General features: G+C 41.4%; 1 protein-coding gene across 3 annotated transcripts in view; it reads right to left on the bottom strand.

The window, feature by feature from the left end:
* Positions 1-27429, bottom strand: part of IGSF5 (immunoglobulin superfamily member 5) — a 34228-nt gene that overhangs the window by 1734 nt on the left and 5065 nt on the right. Inside the window, exons 3-8 of one of the 3 annotated variants that reach the window (XM_054820259.1) lie at positions 20063-20383; positions 18707-19015; positions 12109-12240; positions 11571-11595; positions 8318-8430; positions 7183-7259 (exon numbers count right to left, since the gene is read on the bottom strand). In XM_054820259.1, coding sequence (XP_054676234.1) covers positions 7183-7259; positions 8318-8430; positions 11571-11595; positions 12109-12240; positions 18707-19015; positions 20063-20383 — 977 coding nt within the window. The remainder of the gene's footprint in view (positions 1-7182; positions 7260-8317; positions 8431-11570; positions 11596-12108; positions 12241-18706; positions 19016-20062; positions 20384-27429) is intronic. The other 2 variants (XM_054820271.1, XM_054820277.1) reach the window with 2 other exon arrangements.

The raw sequence follows: 27429 nt of genomic DNA, 5'->3' as shown, positions 1-27429 counted from the left end.
GGAGCATTAATCATGTACAGTCTGTATTGCCTTGGTATTCTTCCAGTATTAAACATTTTAAATAATGCATTTGGTACATATACATTATTGAATAAGCCATAGAGGAAAATGTTAGATAACAAATGTGGACAACATGTCTCTGGTATTTAATGAGTCCCAGCACCTCAAGGAAAACCATGGGATAAATATAACTATCCTAGAAACATTTCATAAGACAGCTGCCTTCTGTTTTAAACACAACTCTCTTCCCCCTGCCTCCCCATCCCTTTTTGTTGCTAGAACATACTGCTGTTTTCTAAATTTACTCTTCTTTACTGTTTATTTCTGCAGAGAGAGGTGCTCTGGGAAGTAACAGGATTGCCTGTCTCTGCTCAAGAGACCTTTTCCAAGATATCTCTGCTGCACTTAATTTCTTGCAGTTCAGCCCAAAGATCTTGCTGGTGCTCAACAAAAACATCACTCATTCATTTCCAGAGCACATCAGAAGTTTCCTCTGGTCTGTCTTATCCTGGAGATTAATATATGATAAGATTTGTTCCATTTATGGCAGAACGGTTATTTGGCATTTCTTAATCATTCCATTACAGTTCTGTTATGGCAGGCTTTTTCAGTAGGACATAAGTTTTGAGAAGCTCTCTACTACTGCTCCCCCCCCAAAATAACAAATTTACAAGTAGAATGAGAAAAAAAAAAGAATAAAAAAAAAAAGCTGAAGGCAGGTGTTATGTTTGTGGAAAGCAAGTATTCCCAGGTACTGTGGACTGTCCTTTGAGTATGTGTACTGAACTAGTTAGCATACTGAGTAACCAGGAAGTTTCAGAGGGAGTCCAAGAGCACCTCATTGAACGCTGTCTCCACAACTTCCAGAAATAAGTCATTGTTTGAATCCCAGGTTTATCAAAATACTGGGGTGGGAACGTTTACGAACATTAGTAGGCAATAGTACAGAATGGTTTGCATGTGGTTTTGAATAGGAGGGAGCCAGAGGACTTGCACCAGCTGGATCTAGACTGCCCTATTCTTCCCTGACAGCACTGGGGAAAACGTAACCCAAGCATGCCTCTTTTGCATTAAAAATCTCATCTGCAGGAGTGAGCCATCCAGCCCCTACCTAGTCATGCCATTTCTCCTCACCATCAAAGGAGGAACCGAGCAGCAAGTTTGCTCCTGGAGTGGGGACTGTGCCCACGATGGTTCACCTCTGCCCTGCTGTATCTTTCACAGTTATTTGCTTTAGAGTAAATGCCCTGGGTTACTTATATTTCATTCTCACTGTGCTCTGATATCAATTAATGAATAATTTCATGAATTTCAATCAACTCATGCTGTGTACTGGCCCATTTTCTGTGGAGCTTTCTCTGAAGTAGCATAGCTTCACTGAGGTTGTAGTTCACTGGATATAACTTCATTGAAATGGAGGCTGCTGGCTGCTGGTCAGTGACTTAAAACTCATTTTCTGATGCTATAGAAGATCTCATACAACACATTGAAAGTACAACATGCAGAGGAGTAGGACCACTACAACCATTTCATACTTAGACCCTGATATGCTAGTGCTGCTAGAGCCTCTGCTTGGTTTTGATTTCAAAGTTGTTTCTTCTTCAGATTAACTCAGTGCTCTACTAGCCCTGTCAGTCCTAGTCTGAGAAAAAATGGTTTCATTATTCATTAAATCCTACACATTGAAGGAAAAAAGACAGCTCTAGTGGTTCGCTACACAGCCCAACACTACAGGAGCAAGTTTCTAAGGTGGTCCCCTCTGTCAGTAAAGATGCAATATCGTCAGCATTTCTTTTATGTACTTTTAAATCTCTTTGTACTGTCAGCTTGGCATCTAGTTAACCATGGATATTTGACAGTCACATGTTTCAAAGCCTGCCTGTTGACTTATCATCTGCCCTGGATGCCTTTTCACAGGGATTACTATAAAGGGACTATGATACTGGGAAAAGCTTTGCATAGTTTGTTGGTTTGGCTGGGGAAACAGATGCCCAAATCTTTCCATCCCTTCCAGCTCTTGAACCAGACAAAAAGAGAGCTAGCAATACATGGATAAATCGGAAGGTAAAATGAGTGTGTCTATCAGCTGATTTCAGGGTTGAATCCTTCAAGTGATGTTTTGAATACTGTCTTCAGTCAATGAAAGAAGGACTTCTGCTATTACGAGTATGTTGTAGTCATTTCTGCAACCCATATGACATCAGTGATATGAATGATGAACACACATCTGGCATTATGAAACAGGGCTCTGATTTTTAAATTGATTTGACAGATGGCAGCTCCTCAGACACTGATGCTGTGGAAACGTGTGATAAACTGAAGGCTTTGCCTGCTATTAGCCAGCCAAAAAAATCCAAGTCTAACTGCATTAGAACAAATTGTTGAAATTAATGTGGTAGGAGTACTTCCAAATGTGTCTGCATGCATCACACATTTGGCTAACTGTTAGAACAAAATCTCAGGGAGGCATAGCTTTCTGTTTCTGAAGGTTATTTTTCTCCCTGCCCTCAGTTTTTAATTCTCATTCCAAATTCACTTCATTTACAGGAAAACACCCACCCAGAAGTTCTGGATACCCTCAAAATAATGTGGATACACTATTTCTTCAAATAGCAAAACAATTCCATCCTGTCACTTTTCATAAACTCAGCACATTTTGCTGTCCATCAATAGACATATAGCCTGGAAATGCCTTCTCATTTCTTCATGGGTTAATCCCACCCACATAACTTCACTCCTCCCCATCTTCCACAGACACCTGGAAAAAATATAGTATAAACTGCACCTGCCTTTTCTATATCTGTACCATCAACATTTATTACTTTCTTAATCAAGATATGCTGACCACTGAATATCATAACACAACATACTCTAGAGTACATTTCATCAGTAGGGATAAAATTATTATTGGTTTATATTTCTATTTTATTGACCTTTTAATTTGACTTTGATAGCTTAATTTTTCTTTTCAAACAATCCTCAGAGTCAGAGCAGTTATATACAGTGCAATAAATGGAGCTACAATTCATCATTCATTTCCTTCCCAGTATAAAACCACAACCACAACTAAATAATATTTCCAGTTTATAGAGTGCCATTCGGAGTAGTTAAGAAGAAAAATAGATCCTTCCCCATTAATGGAGCCATGACTCACTCTGGATTGGAGAGGAGGAGTGTGGCTGTGGTGGCAAGTGCAAGCCTCATGTAGCTGTGCTGAAGTCAGCTGAATTACACCAGGGATGAGTGTATAAATGAGCACTCCCTCCTATGAAATGTTCTTCTGATTTATCATAGAGACAGTTATGGCATATTAAATGGACTAATTATGAAGCTTGTGTAAGAGACTGTCCAGTCCTGCCAGATGCTGAGGCTTTAGAGCTCCTTTTGTACCAGTGACACTTGAAAATTGCATTTCCTTGGAGATGGCACTCAGGACCTGGCAGAAATGGCCCTATGACCCTTGTCAGGCTAAATTGTCTGTGGGACTGCCCCAAAATCTCCCAGAGCCAAGGTAAGGGATCCCCCTCATTGCACTTGGATTTTGGAAGGAGCTCTGTGCAATGGGTCAGGGCATGAGAAACAGTCCCTCAGATGGGACTTTGGTCCCCAACACGAGTTTGGCCTGCAGCTCAGCCCTGGGACTAGGAGCAAGGATCACTCTCCTCTCATCACTGACAGTAACAAAATACGCAATTAAACAGAAGCCTGTAACTCTACTCTCCATTTGACCTTTTCTCGGCTAATGTAATCAGAATGAACTCCTTCCAGCACCCCTGACTGATGCTCCTGGCCTCCTCTTCCAGTGGCTGGTGATTTTTTCCTCAGCTCAATAATTTAGTTCGATATTCATCATTTTTTAAATGTCTTGCACACCTTTTTCCCCTCCCCTCTTCTTTGCTGAGGTATAACTTTTCCCTAAGATGATTTTCCAAATATTTTGTTCATGTTGTGAATTGATCAGTGCAATTGCTGGGCCACATTTATCTTCTGTGAACATTTTGCATTAGTTTCTGTTTCAAAGACTTTGAATGGCCAATAGCTGACCTAAGTGATTTTCTGTTGTCACATTTTACAATGAGACCCACCAGTTATTTCAGGCTTTGTAGCTGGTTGGGTCCACAGGCAAGGACTACTGAGGAAACAAAATGTGTGATACAAAGTCTCCTTTAATCTCTCAAATAATTTAAAATTGTAACTTTTTACATATGAAACAGAAGGGATCAAATTTGAAGCTGATATCCTCAGAGATGCAGGGAGACTGCCTAATGCCTCTGACCTGTGTTGAAACTTTCCATCCAGTTTTCTCCTGGGAGCGGGAGGAATGGGCTGTGCAGCAGGTACAATCATCTCTGTCCAGTCAAAATACTAACTTGAAAAATCTTCATTCACTGCAATTGCCCTACTTTTAATCTCATGCCCACATCCATGAGCTACTTTTAAAAGTCTCCATTCAAACTTTGCCCATATGGACCTATTTTCTGACCTTGTTGCTGTAGTTAATCCTGATCCCATAAGGTGACAAGGAAGCCAACCACAGAAATTTTAACTTCTTTCGCCTTGCAGAGGTGGAGAGACAAGGCTCTGGCTCTTCAGTCTCTGTGACTCTTTCCATCAGTACATGGGCTCCTCATTCCTTCCCCACCCTGATCCTGAGGGAGGACTTGGGTTCTTCACTCCTTCTTCTTGACCTCCATAGAAGCACTGCAAGGACATTTGCTCATTTTTCTTGATTATCCAGGGACAGAGAGGCAATTTGCTGGAGTCCACCTCTCTATGACCTCCTTCACTATGAAAAAAATTTCTCTGGATAACTTGTCTTCCTCCTGCTTTTTTACCCCCTATTTCTCATTAAAAAGTCCAGAAGAATAAAGATGAAAAACCTTTGGGAATGTTTCCAGTATCCAGGCAGGGAAAGTCAACTGAGAAACACAACTTTCTGTGCTTAGAAAATGTAGTGGCAGGAAAGCAGGTGGTTTCTGAAGAAATTGTTTGATTCAGCACTAATCAGCAAACAGTTAAATGGCTTGTCATCTGATTTCTCCTACTTGACAAGAAATATATTAACAAAAGAGCACCACAATGTTTATTATGCAATATATTGGCAACAGTGGTGACTGAACTTCGTTAAAATGCATCCAGTAACAACGCTTTTTGTCAGGAAACTTCTATTATGCTGGTAACAGGGAAGGTTACGACTGTAAAAGAAAAACACTTTTTTGTCTGGGAAATGTTTTGCTATGTTTGCATATAATCCCATAAACTTAAATCACAAACTACAAGTACACAATTTAAGGTAAACCTTCATCAACCTATATCAGCTCTTGTTGATATAAGATGGGGCCATTGCAAGCTCTTTTGCTTCTCAGAGCAGACGGTAATGTGCCATGTCTTGTGCGTGTAAACATAGCCAGTGCCTTATAATCCTGTTCATAAGTGTATCAAACACTGTCTGAAACTGTTTCTCGGGGTTATAGTTCCACGCTGAACCCTCAGCTCTTTTGTACACTCTTTTCAGCTTTGCTTTGATAGTATTTTGTTTGACAAGTAATTTGTCAAACATAATAACTACCAGCCACAAATACATCAGTATCATTGCTATTATTTTTACTGTTATTATTTGATCATTGTTTTAATCATTGATTGAGTACTTCTTAAATTTCACTGTGTGCCAAAAGAACTAGACACACTCTGCTATGATTTATATGCAATGTCATCCCAAGACAGATTTCTGCATTGTACATGTTGAAACAGCTCTTCAAAAATAAATGAGTTATCACTGTGTTGAGGAGTGAACTCGGTACCACATCACTGCCACTTTCCCAAGAGAATATTGGCAAAAAAACGTCATGGTGGTGCTAAATGTATTTTACAAATATACGGCATAAATTAAGATCCACATTGCTGTTGTGCTAGAAGCTAAGAGAGCCCAGCACCACTCTTCAGAATGAAGGTAGCTGAGAGCAGAACAAGTAAAGGAATAAATATTGAGCTCTGCTTCTTTACATGTTAGCCATTTGGAAAGGGGGCAAAGCTCTAGGGTGGATGTGGTGTCATCTCCATGCTTTCCCTTCCATCATTTACTGCTGAGATACCAAAGGTCTCCAAGATCAGCGTAAAGTTCCTGACTGAAGCAACTTCTGCAATGTGGAAGTGTAATTAGAAAATACAATCAATAAATGATCCAGAGAAAATGCATATTTATTTACTGTATCTGCACTGGGTTTTGTTTGCAAAGGAACCTCAAACCCCACCTTCAACAGTTTAACATCTTATATCCACATTTCTTCCAGTCTGGCAACTGAGGAGAACAACAAAAACATTGCAGACCTCCACTTTGGCAAAGGCACCTATATAGCAGAATTATTACATGCCCAGAGCACAGCAAACCTCCACATTGTAATGGTTTAATGTATAATACATGCAGAGGTGAATTCTCAAAAGTCAAGCCAGAGTTACGCTGGCTGGCAAGGCTGAAAGAATTAATTAATGGTAATAAGTGGGCTTGTGGAGAGAGAGGAGGAGACTTTTTAATCCCAGGAATGATGAAAAGACAATTGACTTTACCTATGGGAAGTCTGTCCCAGTCAGGGCTATCCACCTTGCTGGCCTGCAGAAAGGCCTAGCTGACATTTGGAGGAGGAAAGATATGAAAAGCAATGGAAAGGAAAGAGCAGACACTAACTGAATGCCTGTCAGAGTTCAAGGAGCATCTGGACAATGCTCTTAGTCATATGGTTTAGTTTTAGGCAGTCCTGTGTTGAGCAGGGAGTTGGACTCGATGATCCTTATGGGTCCCTTCCAACTTGAGATATTCTATGACTGTATGAAGGGAAGTCTGTAACTTTGTAATTTTAGCCTGGGAGGTGGGAGGAAGATGTAGCAGGTTGCTGAGGGGAACAGATGTGTGACGAAAACTTTATTAGACTTTCTTCCAAATATCAGGGGTGGTTGTTTCTCCCTCACTTCCCATCCCCCCAAAAAATCAATCTAAATCCGAAACTAACACCCGGGGCACTTGTCCTTATAAATCACACATTCAGGAATGCTGAAGGCATCATTCCACTTACCCATTATAACTTTAATTGACTTATAAATGTCTACCTCCACCCAAAATCTATGTTTGGATATAGTACAATAGACACTATGGGGAAAAAAAGGTCAAGATAACAGCATTAGAATTACCTTTGGTACAGAACTGGTATGTAAATCTGCAGCAGGGACAGTCAACTTTGAAGACATTGGGGGAAGAGAGGAAATTCCTGTAACAAGAATATACAAGATTACTGTTATTCGGTGTCTACCATGGCATGAACCACAAACCAATCAGGAACGCAGCTAAATATGATTTGATGTTGTGAGCCAAACTCTAGCTAACTTGTTGGGCTAACATGGCAAGGTTTTTGTAGGCACAGGGGGAGCTTGCAGGGGTGACTTCTTTGAGAAGACACCAGAAGCTGCCCCCATGTTGGATAGAGCCAGTTCCAGCTGGCTCCAAGACAGTCCTGCTCCTGGCAAAAGCTGGCCAGCCATGGTCATCCCAGCACACTAACAAATATGAAAGGAACCCATCTAGGACCCATTAGAATCAACTTGTCCAGGTTTACTTAGTTTTTCTTTTTATTTTTCATAACTGCTACATTTAATATTACCACATGCTCTTGAAATCTTTTCACTGCACTTATTTCTTCACAATTTATTTGTTAGAGAGAAAAGGATGTGTGTCTGGATTATAGACTCTGCACAATAATTTCATGTCATCAAGTGTTTGATTAAACGTTTTGATAATAATGTGGTTATAAATGCAAGTGGGGGGTAACAACTTGGTGGAGATTTACATTTGCTTTTGAAGAGTCTTTGTGCTTAAGGACTAGAATTTATAATGCCTTAGTCATTTATCAGTAAAATCATAGTTCACTAACTGCCTTTTTTTTTTCTTCCCTTCTTTTTTTCCTGTTCTTATTTGGTGGTGGTGGGTTTTTTTTGTTTTCACAGACCAACTGCAAAATATTGCCTAAATTGACTATCGTACGGGAATCCAGTACTCCCACCTCTGGCCCCAGAAGATATTTAGAAGAACAAAGGCATTTAAAAACACAAACCCAGGACTAAAACTAAATTCAACTGCAAAGAACTTTGATGTTTTCTCAATACTTTTGAAGGACCATACTCTAGAAAATCCAAAATGTTCTGAAGAGGTTCAGGCCAAGCACAAGTCCTTCACAAAGTATTGTGGAATCTTGTCATGTAATTGCTTGACACGTCCAAAATGCCTACGGTGAGTAGTTTGACAACATGTGATTCACCAGCTTAAACTCACTTGGGATTTCTTCTGTGTTCCACAGTTCCTCTGGAATGTATCCCTGATTTTCACTACCATGCCTTTGCCTGTTTTCCAAATCGCCATCTTTTTTCTTTTCAGCTGAAACTTTTCTAGAAACAAAAAGACCTGTCATTAGAACTTCATTATGATATGAGAATTCATGTGTAGTAGGCTACAGAGAAAAAATTATATGTCTTTCTTCTGAAAAAATAGGTGCAAAACATATCTGGGCCTTCCGAGTAATTAGCTAGTACAAATCTTGTCCCATGTTAGTATTACCTGTGAAATTGTCTTTAGAAAGTTTGCATCAGCTGCATTATCAGAAAGCAGGAAAATAAAGTGAGCAATCTTCAAAGAATGAAGACTCTGTTGCAGATCATAGGCTTTGTAGGAAATTAATTTTGATCTCTAATTCTGAATTACAGGATATTCAGTGGCCCAATAATGGAACACCAGCTAAGTCACTCATCATTTTTGTAATTTAGGCCCCCCTCCCAATTGCAAAAACAAAGCATGTTATGTCACATCACCACAGTGAGCTCCCAAGTGATTAATCTGTACACTTCAAAGTTAATCTTTCACTTTGAAATTTACTTTACAAGCATAGCCACAGTGAAGTTGACAGAACTTCCTTGGTTAAAGTTGTACATCTCTGAATTTGCAGAACGGGGACCTGCATAGCTGCACAGCAAGTAAAGAGAGCCTTTTAACTCAAAACTCTTATGTTAGAAGAGATGCTACTATTCATCTCTTCCTGCCATGGACTCCTCTCCAGGATAGTCCCAGCTCCATCTTTGCCTAGGTTTCTGGTGTGGCAAACACAAATTGATGGCAGGACTATGATAACCCAGGGATTTGTAGGGAAAGGGGAAAATATTCTCAGTTAGCAACATTTGTGGAAACTGCTGCATTTACTTTTTTATGTTTAGTAGGAATTACTTTGCAGGCCCATAGAGCTTCAGATGAGCATTACTGGTGCACATGTAAATCTGATGAGCCAGCTATGACTAAGTGGCTTTTTTAGGAGATAAACATGTTAGATACCACTAAGAAACCTGTCACGGTTGCTGGAAGACAAGAGCAATTGTTTAGGAATACCACCTCCACATGTTACATATACATACTGTATAGTCTATTTTATCTGATCCTTAGATCTCAACAAACTCAGTGTAGTAGCCAAATCAAAAGCAGCTACAAAAAAGTGTGGGAGGTACAGAAAAGATAACCAGCTAAGTTAAAAATAAATGTGGGAAGTAAAACAATATATCTTCGGTCTCACTACTTCTTCACTGCTACTACTACAATGCAGCTTCTAAAATCTGGACAATCATAATTCTTTGTACTGCAAGTAGGTTCCCCCCAAGAAAAAAACCCAACAAAACACTGAACCTACAAAATCTGTAAGTGATCATAAATAATTCCTGTGATTTCAGTGTCATTGTTTATACATGCTAAAACTTTGCACAACTGTCAACACTGAGTTTCTAAGTCCAAGCTGAGACACAGAGCCTGGACTCATCCCAGTGCTTAAGTATTTGCTTAAGTGTTTGCTTTACTTTCAAAGTGTAAGCAACATTTATGAAGTCAGCGTGTTTAACATTAGTGGGGAAATAGGAACTTTACTGTACCGAGATCTAAAAGCACACATTCTGTAATGAAGATAGAATTGTATTTGCCCAGACCAGATTCAAAGACATAAGGGGAAAGTATTGTTATGCCCTATTCTGGACCTATTCAGGTTGTCTGAAAGAAAGCACTGTGCAGACCTGCATCAGCGAGGTAGGGTCCTGGGAAGGACACGGACCCGGCTGTACCAGTCCCCACTGCAGGCAGATTCTTCCCTGCGTGTTCAATTGATTTTGCCTTAGCAAGGCTGACCTTTGCAGAAGGCGTTTGGCAGAACCAAGACAGAATCCAAGTCAAAAGGCTTTGCAGGACTTTATTCATAGCAAAACCGATATGCAAGTTGTACCTGCTTTTGGCATCCCGTTCCCTTCTGATTTAGTCCTGCCCTATTTCTATAGCTGCATTTAGTAAAATGATCAATTTAGCATCACAAACTAATCACGTGGAAGTTTACTGGTATGGCATGGCATAATTAGCATCATTTTCTCGGGAGGAAATAGTGTTTCCCTAATTTCCTTATTTTGTTTCATATCAATAAAGTGCTTTATAAATGGAAATCTGTCAACAGATCTTCACAAAATTTTCCCACAAGAGGCCATTAATGAATCTAGGTTTTAAGGACATGTGAGGCAAGGTGGTGTAACGTTTCGTAAACTCATTAAGAGATGGGGAGTTAAAAGCCCCACAAGCGTAGGCAGAGTATGAATTTACAATGCTCCCTAGAAGCTTAGAAAAAATAACTCCAAATAACTCCACTGACATTGCTGTCACAGCCACACTGGCACTGATAAATAGGATCTTAATGCTGATAACCATCAGAGCTCGTGATTTCTAAGTTTTTCCAACTCAATGCAATAATGCACCAACAGCTTTGTACTCAAGTGCATCTGATAATCACTTGATTAAATGCTGACACTCATCATCGGGGCAGATCTGTCTGTCTGTCTGTCTGTCTGTCTATCTATCTATCTATCTATCTATCTATCAGCCTAACGCTAACGAACCTTAAAAGAGCCGGGGAGACCGTCTAATTTGCCTGCCAATCTATCCCAATTAGCTTGCGGCAAGGCATCTCGCTGGAAGGTGCGGGGATCGCCCCTCCCCGCCCCGCGGCAGCCCCGGCAGAGCTGCTGGGCTCGCAGTGACCTCCTGTGGCGGCGCGGGCAATCGCCAGGCAGGCTGCAGGCAGCCAGCCCGGTGCAGGCAGGGTTTCTCCCCTGCCTTCCCCGGGGCACCCGGGGGTATAGCCAAGTTTTAAGGATTCGCTTTGCCCGTCAGCTTTAATAGGAGTGTCTTTTCAGTTTGTAATTTCCGTGCTTGCTGAATCAGAGAGGCAGCGTTTGCAGGATTTTGATTCTCTTCACCCAGCTTATTGTGGGACCAGAGTTTGCAACCTGCTGTGAGCTGTGGCCCTCGCTTTTTGCCCCTAAGATCAGTCCCTTTCCCTGCATCCTGTCCCCCGTTCCCCTGCTGTGGATGCCGATGGGTCACATCAGATAGCAGGGCAGCACCCACACATCCTGAGTGCTGCGTGGTGGGGCATGGAAATTGGCACATGCATCTCACCATCCTGCAGCACCCTGAAAGAGTTCAAACGAAAATACTCCCACCTCATCCAGCTTACCTTATTTCATTTTGGTACGTAGATCCTGGGAAATAAATAAATAAATAAAAAAGATTCTGTTAAAAATGCAGGAAAATAAAATGTAACCTACTAGAGAGCTCCTCTTAGAGCATGCACTGTGTTCCATCTACCACAGAGGCATCTCTCCTCCCTGTTTACACAATTGTGCAACATTCCTGTAGAATAGCTTACACAGTAATTGCAAATTAGGCACATCATAGCACCTAAGGTACGCTTCAACAAAGAACCTCAGCATAGGAACTAAACGTCATTGAAAGTAAACGTACTCCTGAAAAACATGACCTCCTTGTAGTTAATGTGAATGGCTGACACTGATTACTTTGGAACTAATTTATAAGATAAACTGCAAGGTGAAAGTAAGGAACAGCTTAACCAGGTCACAGTTAAGAGCAGGATCTGTCTGCTCACACTTCTACTTACAGGTCTTTGCACGGCACCAGAGCTAACATAACTGGGAGATTTATATCTAATTTAAGAAACTTTTTAATGTATAGACCAATTGTGAAGGTCCACTTACCTTTCTTCTTTAGGCAGCAGCAGCGTACAACAACCGCAATAATAATGATCAGAAGAATAATACCAACAAGTGAAAGCACAACTGCTAGTACAATAACCCAAGTGCTTCTGCTGTCTTCACTGTAATCATTTTCTGTTAAATTAAATGGAGAAATAGTGTACTATCAGAGCCTCAAAACATCCTTTTCAGAATTTTTACCTTTTCTGTGAGAAGCTATTAACTGCTTCTGGTGATTATTTAACAGGGAGTCTGTGTTTTCCAAATGACAGACTCTGTATTTATGGAGGATGTCCAAGAATTCAAAATGTTTCCAAATGCAAATTCTTATTGCAATTGTAACTTTTCCCACAGCTACTTCTCTTCTGAAAAAAACAGGGTTGCAATCTTCCAACCTAAACTTTATTTTGTTGATATGCTGGGTCTCCCCAAATGGGAGACATTTGGGGTTGGGCAGAGGGGTTAAGTTTCAACGTAGATGCCTATACTGTAGATATTAAGCGTCTTGCCTAGCTGCTTTTGTTAGTGGAGAGAAAATAGGTATTTTGGGTTACAATTCATTTGGCCAAATGTGTATGTGTCCCTTTGCATAAGATGAACAGCTCTGAAAAAGTGTCCATTTCTCCCCACAGACCATAGCAACAGTCTTAGGTGACTAGTACAAATGGAGATCTCTAGCCTGTAGATATGATTTTCTGATGAATCACGTCCTGAGATTTCTCTCACTAATATCAGCAGGTGTTTGATTTTGGGACATACTTGGTAGGGCATCTGTTATCCAGTTAAAGAGCAGCAAAGGGCAAAACCTGTAAAGAGTAGCACTGTTTGGGAATACGCAGCTACTAACCCATCTTCTCTACCAGCATTCTACCAACATTGACACACAGAAGTCTATGGGGTGGGATGGGATCCACCCAAGGGTACTGAGGGACCTGGCAGAAATGCTCACGAAGCCACTTTACACCATTTATCAACAGTCCTGGCTAACCAGGGAGGTCCCAGTTGACTGGAGGTTAGCCAATGTGACACCCGTCTACAAGAAGGGTCGGAAGGACAATCCGGGGAACTACAGGCCTGTCAGCCTGACCTTGGTGCCAGGGAAGGTTATGGAGCAGATCATCTTGAGTGCCATCACACAGCACGTGCAGGACATCCAGGTGATCAGATCCACTCAGCATAGGTTTATAAAGGCAGGTCCTGCTTGACTAACCTGATCTCCTTCTATTACAAGATGACCTGCTCAGTGGATGAGGGAAAGGCTGTGGATGTTATCTACCCGGACGTTAGTAAAGCCTTTGACACTGTTTCCCACAGCATTGTCCTGGAGAAACTGGCTGCTGGATGGTTGGGTAAAAAACTGGCTGGATAGCCAGACCCAAAGAGTTGGGGTGAAGGGACCACAGTACCTTCAGTCCTGTGTTCGATTTTGGGCCCCTCACTACATGAAAGACATTGAGGTGCTGGAGCATGTCCAGAGAAGGGCAATGGAGCTGGTGAAGGGTCCAGAGCACAAGTCTTATGAGGAGCAGCTGAGGGAACTGGGAGTGTTTAGCCTGGAGTAAAGGAGGTTGAGGGGAGACCTTATTGCTCTCTACAACTACCTGAAAGGAGATGATATCCAGGTGGGTGTTGGTCTCTTCTCCCAAGTAACAAGCAATAGGACAAGAGGAAATGGCCTCAAGTAGCACCAGGGGAGGTTCGGATATTAGGATATTAGGAAAATTTCTTCACGGAAAGGGTTGTCAAGCATTGGAACAGGCTGCCCAGGGAAGTGGTTGAGTCACCATCCTTGGAGGTATTTAAAAGTAGATGTGGTGTTTAGGGACATGGTTTAGTGGCGTGGAATTGGCAGTGCTCGGTTAATGGTTGGACTTGATGACCTTAATGGTCTTTTCCAACCAAAACGATTCTATGAACATTCACTTATTCCTTTGTCTTTGCTGTAATCGACAAAGTTAAATGAGTTGATTTAAAGATAATTCAGCGTCTTGCTGAAGTCAGTTGCTATGACCAAACAGTTTTCCTACAGAGCTCCCACGTGCACGGAATTTTAAAAACACCTCGTATTTCTCACATAGCACAACGAAAATGTTGGTTCTGATTGTGACATCATCCTGCCCTTTTGTTTTGACCAAATATTTCAGAAGCACTTCTAATTTGGCAACCCTTTGAAAAGCAGCCCCAAAATCATTCTGACAGTTGTTTAGAAACAAGCTTCTAATCCAAATTCCAGGTGTGAGACACATCCAAACTTGACAAAACCCATTCTGTCACACTGGGTTTATGATTGTCATCTCCTCCTTAGAGGTCCCAGTTAATGACTGCATGGCCACATTTAGCTGACAGCCTCTTGAAAAAGTACCACAGCACTGTAGGTGACTGGTAGCTGCACAGTGTCAGGGCTATGCCCCTGATGTCTGAACCGGAGTATCAGCCAGTTTACCTATGGCAGGGAATAAAGTAAATCCTTTCTATCTACAAATTTGCCTGGGCATATGTTTGGAGTTTGAAGGTCTCAGACTGCAAAGATACAGGACCAGAGCCTCCTACAAAGCTTGAACCTCTTGTTAGCAGTCTGCATTCTCCAAAGCTCAGGTCATTATGATTAAGCAATTTGTTCCAGTCTTCTCTAATCCTAGTGCTCAGTCGGCATGTTTTTAATTTCTTCTGACTATTAGAAAACACAAGCATTCAGTAACCTATATACTAGTAGTTAATTCTGTAGTCTGTAATCTGTTGTGATTACAATTGAAGATAATCTTGTTTGTAATATTTTTATCTAGAAGTATGGCAAGAAATATCTATATTTTATCGTATTTTGTTCCATAATGCATGCCACAGGGATTTCAAGATGCCTAAAATATGAAAGACAGCTATTTAGCTAAGGGGAAAGCTCAATCCTAGTGTGAAGGGAGGAGCTAAACACACCTGCACTGGCCCATACCTCCAGGCTGGTTGCCACACCAAGGTATTTTGATCCCTGTCAGGTTCAGGTTACATTGCAAAAGAGGATCTACGGAGCTGAAGTGACAAGAACGGGATACAACACAAACACTCCTGGCACTTCAGCATTGTAATTTCTCCCCAGTTTTGGAGGATCCAGAAACTGGAGCTGGGACCAGCAGGTATGAATGCAGGAGTTGCCAGCTCAACACACAAGTAGGTGTGCAAGAGAGGGGCACTAAGGCATGAGGGCATTAAACCCCTTTTAGCCCCATTAGTAAATCCACACCAAGTTACATGAGAGGCTTAGTGTGGACAAAGCCACTTCCTCATTCTATAGGACCCGTCCTCTGCTGCTATCCAGACCTCTGGCTCCTCACAAAGCTGTCCACAAATTTACTTGGGCTAAGTACCTGCAGAAAAGGGGATTTTCCCTGGCACATGCTGGTGACCAAGGAGAAACAAGAAACTGGAAAAAGCTGCACATCACTTCTTGGACAGTTTGCAGCTTTCTGGCTAACTTAAAAAGCAAAGGAAGATTAGGTTTATGGCACGTTGTGCTGGGTCTGGCTGGGATAGAGTTAATTTTCTTTGTAGTAGCTAGTACAGGGCTGTGTTTTGGATTTGTGCTGAAAACAGTGTTGATAATATAAAGATGTTTTTGTTACTGCTGAGCAGTGCTTACACAGAGCCAAGGCCTTTTCTGCTTCTCACCCCACCCCACCAGTGAGTAGGCTGGGGGTGCACAAGAAGTTGGGAGGGGACACAGCCAGGACAGCTGACCCAGACTGGCAAAAAGGATATTATATACCATATGACGTCATGCTCACTATATAACTGGGGAAGCTAGCTGGGAGGTGGGATTGCTGCTTGGAAACAGACTGGGCATCAGGGTTGTTTTTTTTCCCTGCAGATGGTGAGCAATTGCATTTATGCATCACTTGTTTATATTTTTATTATTATTATCATCATCATCATCATCATCATAATCATCATCATCATCATCATGATCTTCCTTTGTTATCCTATTAAACTGTCTTTATCTCAACCCATAAGGGGTTTTTTTCCATTCTCTTCCCCACTCCACTGTTGGAGGGGGGATGAGTGAGCGGCTACATGGTACTTAGTTACCGGTTGGGGTTAAACCATGACACATATTCCCTATCTTCATCTTCTGCAGGTCAATGGCCACATGAAGTCATCACTGATGCCAAAGAGAGCCTGGGCCCAGCTAAGGGACTCTGCCATGGACGCCATTTCCCAATCACAGCTCCGTGAATGCATCTGCCGGGATAACTCCATAGGAGTTTCCAAATCTGGGGCTCAGACAAACACCACTGTGAGTGGGGTTACTCTGGAGGAGGAGTGGCTGACATAAAAAAATGCATCATCTTGTAGGGAAAGGTCTGAGATTAAGACTGATCTAGAGGTGCAGGAAGGTAGGACAGTCATGGACCAGGAAATGGATGGCTGCAGAGGGCTCAGATTTTTGCATGCAGTTCTTGTGAATAGACAGTATTGCTTGTGAAGAACATGAAGGAACTCTATTCCTCAAGCTTTTAGGTGAAGGCTGAAATTGATATTGCAGTAGTTTTGGGAAGGACCCCTTAGATGTTTGAAGCTAGCTGTATTCTTTCCTGACAACAGCCAGCTAAGGCTGAGTCTGTACATGAAAAGTCGGACAAGCTCTGAGATTTCAAGTGTAATATATACATTATATATCTTCCTCTGTCATAAATGCCATGTCTTTATTTCATTCTAATAATTTAAAGACTTCATAGTCTCATATCCTGACAAATTTTTAGTCTTCTGCTGCTGCACAATGATTTTTCCAAAGAGAAATGAATGATGGTCCCATACAATCACTAATTATACACTAATTGTGCTTCATGACATCTGTTTTTCTCCTCTTCTGATTTACAATGAGTAGCTATGGAAACTGAGGGTGGATACCTCAGTACTTCACAAATGAGTAGGCAGGGGAATTTATTAATTTCCTCAGGATAGTTCTATTTTGCTTAGTCAGTAATTAGGAGCAATCTAACTACAAAGAAGTCATATTAAGAATGGTGAAATGACCTTTTTCAACTGCATTACAAAGCAAGTACTTCTGAAAAAGGCTTGCTAATGATGACTCATACTTAAAATAAAAGGCACAGGTACTCAAACTCCTCAGTTGTTTGTATGTCGAAACTTCTATACCAAACCCCTCATCAATCCAGTATAAAAATGTCTTTTTATATGCCATGTTCACCCATTACAGAAAAATCAGTTCATTAAGAAAAGCTGTCAGTATGATTATAGGAGTTCATAATGCTCACCACATCATAAAAAAGCCATAGATTCAAGGCCCACAGGGAGATACTTCCTCTTACTTGCTCTTATGGTGTTATGGTTTGGAAAAGAAAAACAACTTTCATAGGATTCTGTTAGACTGTGAGGCAGATTTGTAATGATAGTCCCACTTGCTTTGTTTGACACTGGCAGCACAGACCAGATAAAATCACCCTTTCCCTGATGAACCTCCTAGTACTGCGAATGTGTTAAATTACAGAATTTTATTTTCATAGGATGTCAAGTGAGGCCAAAGATTAGCAGCATTACAAAAAATGCTGACAAGGTTAGCAAAAATATTTAGGATTATCCAAGGTTGTGCTAACTGTTTTTGAGAGATTTGCTCAACATCCAGGCTTGGATTAAAGTAACCTTGAATTTCCTTAAATAACAGGCAATAAAAAGCAACCAAATGCACCGTCCAAAGAATTCCACATATGCTGCTGGAGGACAATTTTACCTTCCTCTAAGATGTGAAAGAGACCATGCCGGGAAGAGGAAAGCAAGCCCAATGGCTCTTTGATCTAGTTTGGGATAAGGCCCATGAATAAGTAACTTCTCTTGATGACCTGATTCTTGTTTTGCAATGGGTGAATACACCAAGTACAAAGGCTTTCTTATAGTAGATTTGTAATAGGTATACGGTATAGAAGTTCCTGCATAGATATGTAGGTCTGCAATTAGGTTCCAGCCTCAGTGCAACCCTGGGGACGTTACCACCATGCTACAACAGCTCCATCACATCTCATATGGTCACTGCTCATATGGAGAACTTTCTACTTGCACCTGAAGTGCTAGTACAGAATCTGTTCTGGGTTGTGTGCAGAAACTGGGAGTAAAATCCAGGGTTTTTTTCCAAGTCAGTGGTAAAACTGGTATTGAATCTTATGGAGAACAATTTCACCTAAGGGTTTGGCTTTGAGTAAGTGAGGTCTAACAAATTCTGTCAATATGACAGACATGGCCTAATCAAAGGTATTTAAGATGTAAATTCATTAGATGTTTACTTGGTCGAGGAGCAACGGCTAGCTTTCTTAGCAGTGAATCCACAGTAGGAGTCAGTGGCAGATGTACTGCTTCATTTGTCTTGCTCAGTCCTAAGTTGAACTTTGTGATTCATTAGACTTGTACCAGCCCTCTCACAGATGTGAATTTAACCTATGCATCAGGTTGTGACTACTGGGTCTTAATTCTATCACCTTTGCACATCTCATGGTATTTCATTTGCAAATAAAAGACTTTTCAAAATAAAACAAAGTAAAACAAAACAAAAAGCACAGTTCTGAGAAAACGGTATACGCAAAGTACAAAAACATTCACTTACCTGTAGTAGAGTTGACAAAAATAACAGTAACAGTTGCATTCTGAGGGTTAGGGAGTGCTTCTATGTCAGCTAAACAAGTCAAAATCTCAGTGTCTGTTGGAGTCAAAGTTAGGACGCTCAGGGCATTGTGGAGGCCATTAGATCCTTGACTTTGCTGGGTAACATACCTCAATTTATCAATGAAAGAGTCATTTGTCATCCAGGTAATGTCTGGAGCTGGAGCCCATCCTAAGGCTTCACAAACAATTTCAACTGTTTTGTTCTCTTTTACTGTTAAGGTGCTATTTTTGATGAATAAAGTTCCATTAACTGTAGGAGGGAAAAGATGTTTTGTTCCTTCAGAATATTTGACTGCATCGCTTTTCTGCTGATAGTTTTAAATCTTATCTTGCTACCCAGAAATAGCTATGCCTTGAGATATGAAGTCAAAACCGATAATTATTAACACAGATATACCATATGCATGATATAAACTTGCAGATATTGCAACTGAACTTCATGGACACATTGTTCAGTAGGTCTAAAGCACAAGTCTCAGTTTTCAGTACCTTTCCAATAAAAAGCAGGAAATTATACATTTTAGCCATCCTGATATATTTCCAGCTGAAGGACAACATAATGAAATGACAATGTTTCTCTCTAAATTTTAAGTATCCTTGGGTTTTATCAGGAAAGGTTTGTGGGTACATGATGAGATATTCTCATTGCATGAAGCATCTCTTTGACAAATGCATAGTGTCTAGCAGTTAGATCTTGCTTTACTGGCTGCATTCTGTCACTACTGATGCTTTAGAGAGGAGGAAGAAGTCTCATACGCAGGGGCTTGATACACAGGAACTTTTTGTTCCTTGGAAGTGGTAGCTTGCAGCAGCAATCATATGAAGAGTATCACCTTGTCTCAAGGACTTTACTTCTACATGCCACTAAATCAAACTCAAAAAAAGCTGAATACAGACTGATTCGAGAGTCAGAAATCAGGAGGGAGATCTGCCCTAAAGACAGCAGAAGGTTCATGTACAAAGATGTGTTTATGGTGTAATCCATACTGTTTCTAGCCAAAAGATCATTTTTGACTGACTGCTGGTGGGCCTGATATACCCTTCAAGCACATCAATGCAAGCCAATAAAGAATAAGATATGTAACAGGAAAAAACAAGGGCAGTTCAAACCTTTGTTAATGGCACACTGAATGCGACTCTGAAACCTGCTTAGACAGTAAAATTGAGATGAGGACAGGAAGCAAAGGATGGTAAATGAGAGCATGTACTCCTTCAGACAGATAATTTGGGCAATCCATCAGAGGATTCCTTTAAGTGCAGAATAATAAAATAGCTTTCTATTGATGGCTATACGCACCTTGAACAGAAAGAAATGCAAAGCTGCTCTCACTAGGTTGCTGGGTGCTGCATTCAATTTTTCCAGAGTCACTCAGTTGTGTGTTGTGGATGATCAGCTCTGAGGTAAACCCATTGCTACTGGTATAATTTTGAGATGTGAAGCGGTCTGATGTTTCAACAGCTCCTTGAGAATTGATGACAGTGAGGACAGGATTTCCATTGGACAGCCAAATGAGAATTACCCATCCTACTGACACAGTGCAATTAAAGCGGGCTTCTGAACCAGCAAGGACTGTTGCATTAGTAGGGCCATTTATAATAGAGTAACAAAAGCCAAGACCTGGAAGAAAGTAAAAAACACCATCTGTAAATACATATACAACACCACTACCACAAGTCTTTGACCTAATTTTTACTGCCAGCAACTTAAGGCTAAAAAGCCAGGCACCCTGGTTCAAATAGTATTATTCGCTAGAGCACTGCGGTATTAAGCACTTAGTGATGTATGTGGAAAGGCTGTTGATTCAGCTGAGCTGGCACTTCACCTCTGGCTGTGGTCAGTACCTGATACTTTCAGGAAAAGATTCTTGTCTCATTTTCTACAATGCCTGTCAGTATGTAGTTAAAAGATCTGTATGGTGAATTGAAATTGCAAAGGAGTAATGTTAATCCCACAGCAGTAAACAGTGGTCAAATGCTACCTCGTTATAATGGATCCCCAAGCCAATCATTACAAACCCAAGAAGTACAGGTTTATATAGATTAAAAGATCTTAACCAGCTCAGAGATGGAGATGTACAATCTAATCTTTCAGATCCAGCTTTGATTAAATAGTTTTCTTTAAAGACGCATTTGATTTTTGGTCTCTCCTCCTCCCAATCCGAAATCACTTTTCTCTTTTCAGTGATTCACTAAACAGAAGGCTTATCATTTTGCTGAAGGAAGAATGTTCCGCTTTTAAACAAGAAAATACATGAGTTCTCTAGGCTTTAAATAAATAAAGGAGTATGTAACTTGTCCCTTTACCATACCTTAGACTGACACGGATTTTTTGCAGCCCCAGCATATAGCCTTCCATGCTCTTTAGCCTATTCATCTGTCTCTTCCCTTATTTCTCATGCATGCATCACATACACCCTTCCCCACCTTCTCAGGCTTTCTGTTAGCCAGAGCTGCTGTAATTCACGAGTTTTTCTCCTTAAAAGGTAGTATGAATTTTGGCTACTATTTTTAAGAACTGAAAGCTCATTTCTAATGAAGGCATTCTGTTTTGCTTTCCTAGACCCAGGGCCTCCCATTGCCCTCAGAGGAATGAATGTGCAGCTGTTGCCCAGGCACATGGTGGATCCCCTGCACATGGGAAGGCAGAAGCACTCGCTTCTACCAACCAGAAAGTGAAGGAAGGATGAAGGCAGAGACCTTTTTTTATAAAGTAGCAGCTGTGACTTCAGACTCTGAAATAGCAAGGGGAAACGGGTGCGATTCTGAAGGTGGATAAATCTTAAAAGTATTTCTCAGACACAGAACATCATACACCCTAAGTCTTCACGAGGGACAAAACTTCAAACTATGAGAACAATCCAGATTATTTGGCTGATATCTTAGGGAACAGGACTTGAGAGAGCAGTGTTGTGTGAAATTAGGAACCTCTGGGTCTTTGTTCTTTGTGAATCCCTTTAGATTTTGTCTCAGTTCCCGAGAGCATGCTGTGTCCATGTGCAGTACAGCAAAGGCAGAGGTATTATCAATGCCTTTCAAGGAGGAATAGCTAACCAAATGGACATAGAGTAATTCAAGTTGGAAGTGACATCAGGAGGTCTCCAATTCAGCTCTACTGGTAAAGCAGGATCAGTTCTGAGGTTGGACGTGGTTGCTCATGGCTTTATTCAGTTAGGGCTTGAAAACCTCCAAGAATGGAGACTGCACAGCTTCTCTGGGCAACCTACTCCACTACCTGACTGTCCTCATGGGGAAAAAGTTTTTCCTTTTGTCCACTGTGAACGTCTTTTGTTTCAAAATATGCCTGTTGTCTCTTGTTCTCTTGCCATTCATGTGCCTCTAAGCTCAGGTCTGCTCCCTTTTGGCCTACTGCTTCCCGCACCTCACTGTGACAGAGGTGCTCCTTGATGGGGGCACTGAAAACTTTCGGTGGCAAGGGACCTCAGGAAATCTCTAGACCAACTCTCTGCTCCAAGCAGAGCTAACTTCATAGTTGGGCCATTTGCACAGGGCCTTGTCAAGTTAAATTTTTAATATCTCCAAGGATGGAAATTTTATAAGCTCTCTGCAGACCAAGCAGTCCTGCCAGTGAGATCTACCTCACCAGTGAGTTTTTACAGAATTGCAGAAAGGTTTGGATTGGAAGGCACCTCAAAGATCATCTAGTTACAACCCCCCTGCCATGGGCAGGGACACCCTCCACTAGACCAGATTGCCCACAGCCGCATCCAACCTGGCCTTGAACACTTCCAGGGAGGGGGCATCCACAACCTCTCTGGGCAACCTGTTCCAGTGCCTCACCACCCACACAGCAAAGAATTTCTTCCTTATATCTATTCTACATCTACCCTCTTTCAGTTTAAAACCATTACCCCTTGTCCTATCACTAGATGCCCTTGTAAAAAGTCCCTCTCCAGCTTTCCTGTAGGCCCCCTTTAGGTACTGGAAGGTACCTAAAGACTGGAAGGTCTCCCCAGAGCCTTCTTTCTCCAGGCTGAACAATCCCAACTCTCTCAGCCTGTCCTCACTGGAGAGGTGCTCCAGCCCTCTGATCACCTTCGTGGCCCTCCTCTGGACTCGATCCAACAGCTCCATGTCCTCCTTATGTTGGGGGTCCCACAGGTGGATGCAGTACTCCAGGTGGGGTCTCACAAGAGCAGAGCAGAGGGACAGAATCCCCTCCCTCGACCTGTTGGTCATGCTTCTTTTGATGCAGCCCAGTATACGGTTGGCTTTCTGGGCTGCAAGCATGCTTGCCAGCTCATGTTGAGTTTTTCATCAACCAATGCTCCCAAGTCCTTCTCCTGAGGGCTGCTCTCAATCCATTCTCTGCCAAGCCTGTAGTTGTGCTTGGGATTGCCCTGACCCATGTGCAGGACCTTGCACTTGGCCTTGTTCAACTGCATGCAGTTTGCACAGGCCCACCTCTCCAGCCTGTCGAGGTCCCTCTGGATGGCATCCCTTCCCTCCAGTGTGTTGACCACACCATGCAGCTTGGTGTCATTGGCAAACTTGCTGAGGGTGCACTTGATCCCACTGCCCATGTTGCTGACAAAGATGTTGAACAGTGCTGGTCCCAATACCAGTCCCTGAGGAATGCCACTCATCACTGATCTCCACTTGGACATGAAGCCGTTGACTGCCACTCTTTGAGTGCAACCATCCAGCCAACTCCTTATCCATCAAGTGGTCCATCCATTAAATCCATATCTCTCCAATTTAGAGACAAGGACGTCGTGCGGGACAGTGTCAAATGCTTTTCATCACTTACTGGGAAACATTCATCTGAGAAAGCACCAAGACTGCCAGTGCAACCCCTAACAATTCAGGCTGTAGCCTGCATAATTACAGCAATTACATACTACAGTTCATAGAAGTCTAATTAAAACCCTGTGTCTGCAAATTTGGCCTGAGCTTGTGTTCAATTATTTTTCAGGAGAAAGAAAAGTCTGAAATGGCCATTACTCCCTTGCTAAGAGTACTCAGGACAGTGAAGTGATTTTTAAAGGTTTCGTTCAACCCAGGCTTTGTACATTTTAGGTAATTTATTAATTAATGGATTAATTATAAATTATTGAAAAAATCATTTTTCATTCAGTCAATAGCTGGCATGAGTAGAGGAGAATATGCTGTGTTGTTTCACACAAAAGAGATGTTTGATAGTTGTACAAATAGAATCAGAGTCCAATCTCAGTTATAATGTTGCAATCAGAGCCTCAGCGAATGCACCCAGGGCATAGGGTCTGTAATCTCATTGCTCCGATGTCAACATAATTTTCTCATTCCCAGCTCACATTGAATCCTAGGCACTGTATATCTAACCAGGTTTGTGCCAAGAATTGTTCTTTAATATAAATAGCTCTTCTCTTTCCTCCCACCCGCCGCATGTATTTACAGACAAGAGCCTTTTCATCCTTTGTTTTGCAGGATTATACAAACCTAGCTCTCCCTGGTTCTTTGTATGATTGACTCTGAGTTCTCTCATGTTTACAAAAACCTTTACAAAAATTTTCCACCTTCCTGGGTTATGTTACCTCTGCCTTGCACCTCATTCTCCAAAGTATATCTGTGTGTGAGCAATAAAACATTAAATGAAAAGCAAACTTCTCTTCCACTGATAGTTAATAAAGCCAGATAAGATACAGTAAAGCATATTTCTGTTCAACTTAAATGGCTCATTTTTTCCAGTAGCATTTAGTCAAAGCTCTCTTCAGACTTGTAAAGGTGAACTGAAATGCTTTAAAACATGAAACATCTTGAAGACGAAGTCAGCTATCAAATCTATGTGCACACTTTAATACATTGCTTTACATAGAGTTAACCCAACAGAATGCCTAAAAGACATTTCCTCTCTTTTCTATTTGTCACTTTCTGACTGTTAGGGATTGGCTACACGTCTGTGGATGGCATAATTTACAGAGCTACTGGTTTTCTAATGAACGTGCACTGACGAAGTGCATTCTAATGAGGCCATTTGTCATGTAAGATGGCCCTCTTCCCTGATATTCAACATTCAGTTGTCATGATTTCTATTCATAACTTATATCACCAGGGTTGAGACACTGTTCTAAGCTCAAACATGTCTTTGAATTATCTATTTTTTCTTGGCTTATATTGTAGCCAACCTTTACAATGCCACTCCCTGTACATCTACGGTGTCTATAACATGTTCACATGCTGAGTCTTTTTTATTTTTACACTTTGTTTGAATTCTTTCTGACTGGTTGAAGTGGACATAAACAGCTACCATGATGACAGACCCAGTCATATACAAACTTCCTTAGCGTTAACACCAAAATGCATTTAGTTGCTCATGAAACAGGAGCTGCAGTACTTATTCCCACTGCTCCTCTTAATGCAGACTGATCTCTGTGCATTTGTAATTTATTTCTATGTCTGTACAAACACTTTACTTTCTCAAGAGGCCATGGTTTGCCATGGCTCTGAATATAAGAAGTGACTTTCACTACACAGCTAGCTGTTAATTAATGATTTGCTATGAGACCATGTCTCTGAGTTCCAGTATATTCTTGAAATTTATCTCTAAACATGAATAATGAGGGATCATTGACTCTAAAAATACATGGCTAATATTGCTTTTGATTTCTTCATAGAGTCAGGACAGTGTGGGCAGGTAGGTATGAGTTATTCCTTCATTTATCTAATAAAATAAGTTTTAACAGTCCATAGGTATGGTAGGATCTACATTTTCTTCCACCAACCATATCTGCTGGAGCAATAGATGGTCTTTCACAAACTGCTGTGAGCTAGGGAACAGGTCCATAAACCCTGTATGGGGATCCTATGGGTGGCAGGAGGACTGAAGAGTAGGTCATAGCTCAACCTTCCCTCCGTTTAGATCTCTGTAAAGCCCCAACACAACCACAAAAGGAGCTTCATGAGCCTCTCCACCTGCTGCCAAAACATTTTCAGTGGTTTTAACTTTGCCTCTTTATCTCTGTGCTTTTATTTTTTTGTCCTGCAATAGCACATGGAGTCCTGAACCAACAGTGCGTTCCATTGTCCAACCCAGGTACAAACTCTGATAAAGTAACTCATGTAAGGTCAAAGAGGACATTCATGACAGAAATGGGATCTAAACCCAGTTACCCATGCTTTAAGCCAGTGCTGTAAATCCTTTTGCTGGGCCTTGCTTCTTGCACTAAGGAGAAAATTTTACTGCTAGTTTAATTTACATGCTGCTTAAAAATACCTTGCAGATGGTTGCTTTTAGACAGACTAAGGCCTCAGGCTAGATTGTTATTGCACTTTACAGGAATTACGTGTTCGGCTTTTAACAGCTGGTTTAACATCTGCTTCCCCACACACAATCAATAAGAAATCTCACCCAGGCAAATACCATCTTTGCAATAGGGAAATGTTAGGCTGTCTTCATGATATTGCATTACCCCTTGATTTTTGAAGAACAAAGCTGACTTAGGACACCTTCTTTGAGGCACATCACCACATGTTTATAAAGCAGACACCAGTGATGAAAGTTTGCTTAAACTGATAAGTATTTATGGTATTTCAGTTTCTCAGTCCTTCCCAACAGCATGCAGAGCATATACCAACTTCTTTATGAGCTGTTTATTCCCTCTTCTGTCACATAAATTCACTGTCACATCACTGAGGGTTCTGAAGAAACAAAAATGCATCTCATTCTCTGGATGACACCTGCACTGAGGGAACCTCATTTGACAGAGAACTGCCCTTGCCCTTCATCACCAATGTTTTTTTTCCCTGCTTGCACTAACTCTAATGGAACACGTTTTCATGCTGAAGATTTCAGCAACAGCAATCGAGACATGGCTACCTTCTTTTCCTTCCCTTCTCTCCTCTACTCTGTCTTTCCTCTTTTATAAGTGACCTGTTTGGATGCAGTGCAGTGCAGGGCAGGATGGACTTGTCCTTTTGCCATAATGATTCCTTTTTTTCAGCCTCATTATCGTATTTCAAAATAATCTCCCCCTCTATACCCGTATCACCCTTCCATAAATGCTGCCTTTTATCCTTTAGTTTTTGTGTCTAGTCTCTGTCTTCCTCCCTTCCTTCTCTGCTATTTCTATTTGGATTTTTACATTTTTTTCCCTTCCAGTCTGTTTTAAATTCCTTTTTCTTTTCACTCTTTCTTTATTCTTTTGCTCACCCCACCTTGTCTTCTGCCTTCCCTGCCTCATCACTGGCCCACTGCTCCAGCAACAGCTCTGCAATAAATTGTGTAGGATTTGGTAAGATTTTTCTTCAGCACATCTCAAGTTTATTTCAAAAACCAACAGCCCTGCAGCTGAGCTTTTTGAAAACCAAAATAGGTTACAGCTTGTCAAAGCCTGCAGAGAAGGACTAGCTTGTTTGCTTGTGTTAACAAGACTTTTTAAATGCTTATAGGATGTTTCTGTCAAGTAATACTGATCTACTGGTACTCAGAAACACGTATTTCCACCCACCTGCACACAAACGTCTCCACAGCCCCCAAGTATGTCTTCCCATCTCTTCTCTTACTCACTGTTTGACAGCTGTCCCTTGCAGTCTCTCTTGGTGCTGCTGCTGGACTACTCCTCTCTTCCTGCACTGCCTTATCTCCAGTAGTGAGGGTCCCCAGGCTGGGAGAACTGCAGCAGCACCACCCCCAATATCGTGGTGGCAGGCTGGGACCCTGCACTGCAT

Source organism: Grus americana, chromosome 1 (genome assembly GCF_028858705.1).
Source record: "Grus americana isolate bGruAme1 chromosome 1, bGruAme1.mat, whole genome shotgun sequence".
Classification (NCBI taxonomy): Eukaryota; Metazoa; Chordata; class Aves; order Gruiformes; family Gruidae; genus Grus; species Grus americana.
This window is presented reverse-complemented; position numbering and strand designations above follow the sequence as displayed.